We start from the raw sequence: 10,836 nt of genomic DNA, 5'->3' as shown, positions 1-10,836 counted from the left end.
AATGAATTAGGAAGATGATACAGAAAGTCTTCTCTGATGAGGTGACTAAATAGTAGAAGCTGGATACTCAAAAATCAAAACTTAAGGAAAATTGCTAATTAAGTTTTGCTACATCCAGTTGATAGACTATTATGTGGTATTAAAATTATTTAAATTATATTTATGAAGACTATGAAATAACATGAAAACTACGATGTATGGTTAAGTGAAAAACACAAGATGCAAAAATATGTGTATATTATTATTTACAACCATGTTTTTAAAAAGTCTTTAGAAGAAAGGCCAGAAAGAAATACACCAAGAGTTACCAGTATATATTATAGAGATTATTGGTGATTTCCATTATTTTTTTCTATTTACAAATTTTCTATAGTGTATTTATATCATCTTTGATATAAAAATAAAATAATGAAAAAATTTAAAAAGTTAACCTACATAATGTTACCTGTATTTTATGGTATTATAAATTTTTTTTGTTTTGTTTGTATTTTACATTTAGAAATTAGACCTTCACGATGTCAGTAACGTCTGACAAGCAGGGACCCAGAGTTGAAAAAGACACACCTGTATTGCAAATGTTTCACAGAAAGACAAAAGAGGCAGAGGAGGAGGTTGAATCAACTCTCATGACTTCTGTAATAGCATCATACCTGTCTTGAGTTTACCTTCTAAGTAGATCATTTCCAGTAGAAGGAAATCCTGTCAGTTGAAACAGTGGCTCTCAAGAGAACACATGCATAAGTGATTGTACATAGAACATAATATCAGAAAGAGGAAATTGCCCAAGACTGTTTTATCCTAAGTGTCTCCATTACTTTGGTGATCAAGAGAAGATAATTGAAGATTAGCAACATGTATTAATAGCTGAAGTATGTATGGGATGTGTTATCCCATTTATTCCTCAGAATAATTCACTGAGGTAGGAATTATATTAACAAATTTCACTTGAGAAAATGGGGAATATGAATAACTTGCCCAGAGTCACACAACCAGATGGAGAGTGAAACAATGATTCAAATCAGATTCAAACTGACTCTAAAACCACTACTCAAAACTCATATGTGGGGACCAAAATAGCGATAGCACTTCCCAATAGCACTTCCAGGTCCCTTAAATATCATTTATTTTTAAAATTTTTAGTAATGATTTTTGCTTGCTAAAGACACCAACTGAATTTTTATTAACATGGCTCTCCAGTTTCTAGATCTAGAGCAATGTCAGCCTCGGCAAGCATGAGTACTATCCTGAAGCCTTTTGCTGTATTTAGATCACCAGCCTCTGTGAGGGAGGGACTCACGGTGGGTGAGAAAGGCGCCATATTGGAATAGATGTCTTTGCAGTGACTACAGCTCCCCTTGCCTCAGTTCCTGCACTCTTCTGTTAAGACACATCAGTGACTGGTTCTGCACTCATCGAGCCCAGGCATGGAGAAGAAGCCTGAAGAAGAAGTTTGAACCTAAGGCTGGAACAGGAATTCTGCATTTGGTCCCCTTTGGTAGACCAGGTGACCAGGTCACACCCTGAGGTGACCTCATTTGTTAAATCAGATAACTGCATAGGAATCTGTTCTTAAATAAGTTGCTAGCTGGAAAACCAGTCTTTGAAATCAATAATTTAATATTTATACTTTTATGTATCTATGTTCATATGAAGACTAAAATATATTCGTTTTAGGTTAAATACAACTTAAACATTCCAGTAAGGAAGAAGAATGCATTGATTTCACTCCTGGATCTGGTTTCTTAGCCAAATCGGAGCCAAATGAAGTAATACGTTTCCTGTTTATGTTAAGTGACACATGTGTCTACTTACAATACCTCTCAATGGATTTCATGTGAGAAAAAGATTGTTGTAAGTTTCATCTCTTCCCTAAGTGACGACTCTAGAGGCCAAACTTCATTCCCTTTAAACTCAGTTATCTCACAACTGAATGCTCTGATAACCTGTGGAAACCAGCAGACACAATGTGATTAGGGAGCCAGAAAAAGAGGAAACCGCAGAGCAGCCGTCAGCCATCCTCATTTCTCTGCAATCAGCCCCTTCGTATCCCTGATAACAATGACAGGAGAATCTCTTCGCCAGCACCGCCAGGTCTGTATCAGATGCTTTGCCTTTCACAGTAAATTCTCCATCCTCGGAGGCCTCTATGTGGTAACTTGCAGGGTTCAAGTGAAGGTAATCGGGCGTTTTCCACACCTTCCTTACGCATCTCCCATTATTCCTGCAGAGGTGAGAGCTGCACACCTCAGCGGCTCTGGTCACGTTGACTATGTAGCTCCCTAAATCAGAACTCACAAACTGCTTCACCTTTGTACAGTTGCCCTAGAAAGGTAGAAACAAATGGGATTTAGTGCTTTTTCTGGTACTGGTAGGGTTAGAGCATCTAGATCCACAAGGCAGCTCTTTGGACTTGATTGAAACTTAATGGCTTGGTTCCAGCCCATGAACTCTTAGGTTCAAGTGCTGTAATACAGGGGACCCAGACCAGCAAAATGAGAGGTGGTTGCGACAGGAGATGGAGAATATGTTACCATAGGCTATCTGAACTTGCAAATGGGCCCCAGCCTCAGCATATACGACCTTGCCTTCTTTCAGTTTACATCCTTTATTTCCTCCTTCTAGATCCCAAGTTAATGGGTGTGAGAAAAAGAGGAACAAACCCAAATTGAGAAATCGTGCCAGAGTTGCTGTCCTCTGGCCACCTTTCAGGTGTGTGTGTCTTTCAGGCTTGTGTTAGAACCTGAATCATCATGTTCTACCAAATTGTTATTGACTATCAACCTGAGCCTTCTGGATTTTCCTGTTAATTATGCTCAAATACCGACTGCCCTGGGATCTAGCCCCCTCTGTACAATTCAAAGACAGGAAAGCCTGGAAGGCTGACCAGGTCATTTGTGTGTGGTTCCTATTGTGTGTTCTAAACAGAGGCCACCTGGTTGTGCACTCAGCTTCCTGAGGATGCTCTTCTCAGGAGCCACATGGGCTGGAGGGGAAATGTCGCACCTGGAGACTCAGGTACTGATCCTCAGTTTCTACCTAATTCTCATGTGTGGACAGAGGAGACTTTTAAGTTTATATTGTCACAAATAGTTTCATGAACAATGTCTTGGTAGCAACAAATTGAGCCTGTGAAATTCTAAGAATAATATCAGATCACCATGAACTTGCAAAAAATTCAATTTAACAAAAAGCATTGAGGGCTTCCCTGGTTGCAGAGTGGTTAAGAATCCGCCTGCCAGTGCAGGGGGCACGGGTTCAAGCCCTGGTCCGGGAAGATCCCACATGCCGCGGAGCAACTAAGTTCATGCGCCACAACTACTGAGCCTGAGCTCTAGAGCCTGCGAGTCAAAACTACTGAGCCTACGCACCACAACTGCTGACGCCTGCACGCCTAGAGCCCATGCTCTGCAACAAGAGAAGCCACCGCAATGAGAAGCCCGTGCACCACAACGAAGAGTAGCCCCTGCTCGCCGCAACTAGAGAAAACCCATATGCAGCAACAAAGACCCAACACAGCAATAAATAAATAAATAAAAGCATTGAGGATACAAGTATTATAATTCAAGGCAAAATGCAGTACACTATAGGGATATAAACAAACAACATCTGGAAATACAGAAGAGATTGTGATTAATATGGATTGGAGAAAACTAGGAAGACTTCTTGGAGTAGGTAGTATTTGAGCGGGAAGAAATTCGAAGAGACATAACTCATATTTTAAATGCTATTAATTTTCAGCTAATTTCTCCATAGAAGAAAAATAAGTTCAATATAGATATTAAAAATTACCATCTGATTCCACTTCTCTAAATATGATATCATACATTTTATGTAATGGCTAAATGCAAGGGCTCCAAAGTCATACCATCTGTGGTTAGTGCCAGCTCCACCACTAGCTAGCCTAACTGTTACCCTAGTTAGATTTCCTTTCTTGTTTCCTCATCTATAAATGAGGATGCTAGTCCTTACCTCATAAGGGTTATTATGATCAGGAAGTGAGCAAATCCGAAACCAAAAGGCACTTAGCACAATCCTAGCATAGAGTAAATATTCAACAATCATCAGTATCATGATTACTATCTGAACCAAAGCTAATCTTTATGGAGCTCCTTCTATGTATCAGGTGCTGATTTGGACTTTAATTCTAAAGCAGGTTTACCATGGGAGACCTGAGAGCTCTGATTAGAGTAAGTTCTATAGGAAAACAGAGCAAATAATGTAAATATTGTGATATTAACTATACCGCCAAGGTACTGTCTTACCTCAGAGGAAGTCAAATTCATGTCTCCCCAGATAACGATGCCTGCAGCTCCCAAGGCAGCACTTTCTCCAATAGTACTGATTAGATCTTGCTAGAATGAAGAGAGTTCATTACACTGTATTCATTTGAATATAAACAACCTGCCAGGGATTAGGATTGGAGGCTAAATTCAATATAATACATGAAACTATTCTCCAGTTTCTTAAAGCAAATGTTAAATGAACTGGGGCTCAGAAATTTCACTCTATAATCATATAAAAACATATTAAATACATATTTTTAAACTTATATTTTGCCAAACAGGACATTACTTTTAAACAATTAGCCTGTAAATAGCCACTAAAAGTTGTTTAATTGAAGTTAGCTAGGAGTATATACATACAAACCAGCTATGAGTATATGACCTGGAAACAGAATCCAAAAGTTTTCCCTCTCTAAATGTGACGACTGCCTTGCATTCATCTTAGCCAAGTTCCCTTCCCAGTATGCAACATTCTCCTGAGAACTTTGCCTCTGCAGTGACTTGGAAGGCTTTTGTGTCATTTGGATTCCCAGGATAGGCAAAGGAGCACAGTGTTAAGGGCCCCGCAGGAGCCGATTTGATCCAGCCCTTACATTTGGTCCCTGAAATTATTTGTATTTAAGTTTAAAGTACCTGATTTAATTGGCTTTACTTATGATTCTTCCAGTCACAGTAAGGCTGCCGAGATTTTTCTCAATATGGTTAAGATAGATGAAAACTAAATTTCAGCAGGGAGAATTTTGGTTTTGTAATCCTAAAGGATTATTGTTTTAGTGTTTAAAGATTAACATGAATCTAGGTCATTTCAGAGGGAAATTAAAAGTTGAATGTGTGCAGTTGGTTTCCTAAATAAAGTTTCTGCAGTTGATTTTCTAAATAAGTTTCTTATTTTTTTTAAAATAAATTTATTTATTTACTTATGGCTACGTTGGGTCTTCGTTGCTGTTGCGTGGGCTTTCTCTAGTTGCGGTGAGCCAGGGCTACTCTTCGTTGAGGTGCACAGGCTTCTTATTGCGGTGGCTTCTCTTGTTGCAGAGCACAGGATCTAGGCACACGGGCTTCAGTAGTTGTGGCACATGGGCTCAGTAGTTGTGGCTCGTGAGCTCTAGAGCACAAGGCTCAGTAGTTGTGGCGCACGGGCTTAATTGCTCCGCGGCAGGTGGGATCTTACAGGTTATTGATCCATATTCAGTAAGTACGGAAACTACAGATGTTTGTGGTGAAAGCCACAGCTTCTGAGGTTTATATCAGGAGGGAACGTTAGTTTCTTTCCAACGTGTCCTTTAGCATCATTATCAAAGAGAGTTTATTGGGACCGATTCAAAATGGCAAGTCTTCTAGCACGTGTTGACTAGAGGTAAGGAGTCACTAGCAGATATTTAGGCAAATTCCTCTAACAAATTAGCCCACCGTCACCTAGCCGAGAGCAGGGTGCTGGATGAAACACAGAACAGCTATGCTTGGGGAGCCAAAAAATCAGGGTACTACTCAGTGAGGGAAGTCACAGGTAAGATGTCTCTAGGAGTAAATTGGGACCACCTGAGCGCATAAGCCACATGAAAAGAGAAATAAAGGAAGAGCACCTGATGTAATAGCAACACATCTTCCAGGTCCCAGCCTGGTGTAAGGGAGCCTTGCCCTACCCATGATTCTTGGCTCAAATCAAGGTTTTGGAAGTTAAGAGTAGGGACACCCAGAGGACTCATTCTTTACCCTTGGGTTTCAGTCCCTGAAGCTTTACGTGTAAGTAAGGAGCCCACTGTGGGGGGGCTGGAGCATCACTAATGTGCTCCCTTTGTGTGTTATCAGAGGGAATATGAATTAATTACAGGGGAAAACATCTTTAAACCTATAGTCAAGAAAACCCCTTTCATTATTTTTTAAAAGCATAGTATCAACGATATCTAAATTGCATTTATATATGTGGTATAGGCAATCTACTGTGTGAAATGAGGCTTTATAGCCCGCATATGATTCCCCCAAGCTATGGCTGCTGACTGAGATTTCATTCTTACATATTCCCCTTTCAAGTTTAAGACTCTGCTACTTGTTAAAAAGTGTTATCTATACCACATATATTTCTGTAGTGCTTTAAATGTTCATTTTTGTCTTCTTATTTGGTTTTCATAATATTTCTCCTAAGTAGATAAGGCAGGTAATATTGTGCCATTTTGTAGATTAAGACAATGAGGCACTGAGGTCTGGAGAGGTTAAAAGGTTTGGTACTTATTGGTAAGTTGTTTTTCTAATCCTAATTATATGTGTGTGTGCGCACACAAACATTTTAAAATGCAGATATCTTTGGGAAGGCAGAAATGGAAGCCATTACTAGTATTAACAATTTGGTATAAGTGAATATCACGTTTTGAAAAGTTTGTGGGCAGGTTTTTATTGAGGATGGAATAAAATGGTGGTTTGATGGTGTAAAACATGTGGAAATGCCTTGCCTTTCAGAAAGTTTACAGAATGATACCACGAGACTAACAAAGAAAATTGTTTCCAGGTGAGACCCTAACGGTTGTTCCTTCTTCCCTTAGAGGGAACAGAAATGTTTCTGAGGCTGTAGCTGTTCAAGAAGGAGCTTGCCGTTGGCTTGCAGAATGTGCAGAAGGCACCAGTAGTTTAAACTAATCTATTGAAATGAACACTTTGTCCTTTAAAGTTGATTGTTTCTTCCAAAAGTAAATTTGTTATCACTAAAGAAAGGAACTTGTTTGAGCCAAACACAGAAAAGCAAAAGAAGTTTCATAGAGGAAGGTGGTATTTAACTTCCAATTCTAGAGTCAAGACTATTTTATAAAGATGTAGATAACTTTTTTACACCTTCCAAATAGTGTTAGTTTCCTACCATTCTCAATCAGTTGTTGCTGATTTTTCTGGGTAGTATTAATATCAGTTCACAAGACAGAATTTTTTTTTTTTTTTTTTTTGTGGTATACGGGCCTCTCACTGTTGTGGCCTCTCTGGTTGCGGAGCACAGGCTCCGGACACGCAGGCTCAGTGGCCATGGCTCACGGGCCCAGCCGCTCCACGGCATGTGGGATCTTCCCAGACCGGGGCACGAACCCGTGTCCCCTGCATCGGCAGGCGGACTCTCAACCACTGCGCCACCAGGGAAGCCCCACAAGACAGAATTTTTATCTTTACTCATCTCATCAGTGGCGTCAGAGGCACAGCATTTACCAAATCCTGATGCATTTGTGTCATTTCTCCCTCTGAGGAGTAAGCTCTACTCTCTGTCTGCTCCACAGATACCTACTGCTCATGGTAGAGTCCTCACTGGGGTGTTTCCTGAGTCTCCTTTGGATACTGCATACTCAGAACATCTTTATATTTTGATACATGCTGGCAAATTGAAACTTGTTATAGTGGAGAAAAAAGAAAGGTGATCAACCCCTAGTGTGCAGCAATATCTTAAAATACCTCTGCATCACAAATATGAAGGTCTGAGCAAGGCTCAAGTCTTCTCATAATCACACATAATTATCCAAGTCCAAAGGTTAGAGTAGCATCTTCTTTGAAATTTTTATCTCTACAAGTTTCCATTTCAGTGACTAGAGTAGTAAAGGGAAAGTAAGGGAGAGAAAATTGGGCTGAAAGTTCATCTATCTTAAAAGCTACACTCACAGTTTGTGTGAGGTCTTTGGCTGCATATATGACTTAAGTAAAATAAACAGAATAAAACTTCTATATGTAAGTTTTAACCTAGGGTTATGAAACCATCTTCTAGTGATGAATTTACTATTGAATTTAGAAACTCACACCACTCTTACCAACTTTCCACTAATTGTGGTCATAGAGTCAGGAATAAACCAGATGGTTAAATCTATAGGGGTCACCTACTTTTAGCAGATTTGTAACTCCCTTATTCCTTAAAAAATTATTTTTAATTGTGTGAAAAAAACACATAAAATTTACTATCTTAGGTATTTCTGAGTATATTCATGTTGTTGTGCCTCCCTTATATCTTTTATAAAACCTGCTATTGTGCCTTAAAAAGAAAACACTATTTTCCTCTTAAGATTTTTTTTTTTCCGGTACGCGGGCCTCTCACTGTTGTGGCCTCTCCCGTTGCGGAGCACAGGCTCCGTATGCGCAGGTTCAGCGGCCATGGCTCACGGGCCCAGCCTCTCCGCGGCATGTGGGATCTTCCCGGACTGGGGCACAAACCCGCGTCCCCTGCATCGTCAGGTGGACTCTCAACCAACCACTGCGCCACCAGGGAAGCCCTCCTCTTAAGATTTTTAACAATGAGGCCAGCAGCAGAAATGTCTACAATTCTACTTCCACACATATGAGCAAACTACCCCATTTTAAAACCTCCTCTCTGTTTTCCCAACCTGTTCACCCCCAATTGTTTCAGTAACCTTCGCAAGAGGCCAGTTGTAAGGGAACACAATCAAGGTTGGGGAGCGGGAAGTAGTTGCTGACATTGCACTTTAACCCCTTCCCTCCTTACTTTGCTCCTTGAAAGACAAATAATAAATGAGATAATCAAAATTCAGTGTGTACAAATGAAGAATCTGAGTGATTGACTACTCAAAGGAAGAATTATGCTCCTATCTAATGGACCACTATTCTGGAATCCTTTAAAGAACATAATTAGCAAAGAAATGTCTCTTTTAGAGATAAGAGGAAATCTCCTTATCTTTGTCAAGGGGTATCTTTCTTACCTTAGAAAGAAAAAATAAAGGTTGGTCTGTGTAGCCTAACCTTGTGTAGACGAACACAGGCAGAGCATAATCATGGGATGTCATGGTGGAGATCCTCAAGGATTCATGCACCCGAAATTGCGAGAAACGCAAAATGTTTTTGCTGTCTCCAAGAGATCTCCTGACACCGATAGAAGGATATAAAGCAGCACTGCTGTTCCAGAGCCAAGAGAGCTCATTGTTCCTCAAAACTTCTTCTTCTGGGCATGACCCAGTATAGTTTGGGGCATAAACATTATAATTGTGGCAATCAGGATATAAATAGTAACCCCAAAGGCCCTTGGGTCTGCTCTTAATTCCCAGTTCGATGGTTTCCTTCATAAAAGCTTTTGCACTTTCTTCAAAGGTTGCTTTGGCTAAATATTCAATATCAGCAGCTGATACATTCTCTTGCATCTCAGAAATAAGCTTTCTTGATTTCTGTCTGTAGACATCTTTTGTGTTCCAGTTCCTGGCCCACTGGGGTCGCCAATATTCCCAGTCTATAACGGCAAGTCCACTGAAATCTTCAGAAGGGATGTAATAATTAATATCTTGGTCAGCTTTTTCCAGATGTACCTGCAAACTTATGTTCTGGGGGAGACCCCCATTAATGGGAACTCCCTGGGATGTATACCATGGATAGTATCCCAGTCTGTTGACATAAAATATAGTGACATTTTGCCCCCTGGCCCTGGCCAGTGGACTTCCAATCACCTGAAACATTTTCAAATTTAGTCTTAAATTATATTTTATCAAGCACTGATCTGTTGGAGCATTCCAGGCAGCTATAAAAGGTTTCCTTTGATAAATTGGAAGTTGGGCAGGTTTTAGGGAAGAGATAGACTTCAGAATGAAAAGTATGGGCAGCCATGATGTGAGATGTATTGGTTGAACAACACAAAACCTTAGTTGTCCTTCAGATAATGGTTTCATGATAAGATAAAAATCTTCTCTTCTGCTTTAATGCACTCTGGAAGACCTGAGGAGAGATTCAATTTTCTGTTAACGATAATTTTGAGGAAAAAGACTCAAATGCTGGCTGGATATTATTATAGTTCTTATCTATTTACATCTTTAAGTACATTTTAGTTAAAGGTCTTAAAGATCCCTATAAATACATTGAGATAGAAGTGAGTGCAGTGACCTAACTTCTATTCAGGGGGAAGCAATGCAACTCAACAAGCATCATGGAGCATCAGATGCTGTGTCCAGAATACCAAATGAATAAGATGTGGTCCTTGCCCTCAAAAAAGCTCATGATCAAATAAAGATGTAAAAGAGTATTCACTACCATTTTGGAAAACTCATCAAATCCCAGGCTCAGTGCTTACTTCCTGAATAAATATTTATCTCATTTAATTTTGTAATACCTTTTTATTATTTCATTCAATAAGCCAAATGTCTGGTTGCTTTCCCAGGCTTCCTTGCCGCTAGGGTACTGGTATGTGACCACGGACAGGACAATTAGATGCAGCCCACTCTAGACTTTGAATTGAGATCTTGGGAATCAAAGTGGCTAAAAGGTGGTGGTGCCAGTGATAACAGAAATTCCAGAAATGCCGGGAGTGGCAGTGCCTGTCAGGGCACCCACAATCTGATACCCATGGTGTTGATGTTAAGTGGCAGCATTGCCCTCACGGAACAGCACTCTTCTGCGCAGATCAGAGAGGTTTTGTTTTGGTTGCTTACAACCAGGAACTCTAACTGACAGAGATGCTTTCCATGCAATCTGTGGCTTGTGAGTACTTCCTCCGGCAAAGGTGATCACTGTGGGCAGCATGTTGTATGTAATTATCATTTTTAACCACCAGGTGTCACCAGGCAAACCTTACAGCATTTCTCAGGCCTAGGACACAGAG

At 40.1% G+C, this 10,836-nt stretch overlaps 1 protein-coding gene across 1 annotated transcript; it reads right to left on the bottom strand.

Annotated features, from left to right (window-relative positions):
- Window positions 1-1,920: 1,920 nt before the first annotated feature.
- Window positions 1,921-9,910, bottom strand: HYAL4 (hyaluronidase 4). The gene is made up of 3 exons (XM_004310968.4): window positions 8,957-9,910; window positions 4,263-4,352; window positions 1,921-2,322 (listed from the first exon to the last, which is right to left on the bottom strand). Exons 1-3 carry the CDS (start codon window positions 9,908-9,910, stop codon window positions 1,921-1,923), a joined length of 1,446 nt encoding a protein of 481 aa, XP_004311016.1.
- Between the last annotated feature and the right edge of the window lie 926 nt (window positions 9,911-10,836).

Source organism: Tursiops truncatus, chromosome 9 (assembly GCF_011762595.2).
Source record: "Tursiops truncatus isolate mTurTru1 chromosome 9, mTurTru1.mat.Y, whole genome shotgun sequence".
Taxonomy (NCBI): domain Eukaryota; kingdom Metazoa; phylum Chordata; class Mammalia; order Artiodactyla; family Delphinidae; genus Tursiops; species Tursiops truncatus.
Note: the sequence above shows the minus strand (reverse complement) of the source record. Positions and strands in the feature narration are given on the sequence as shown.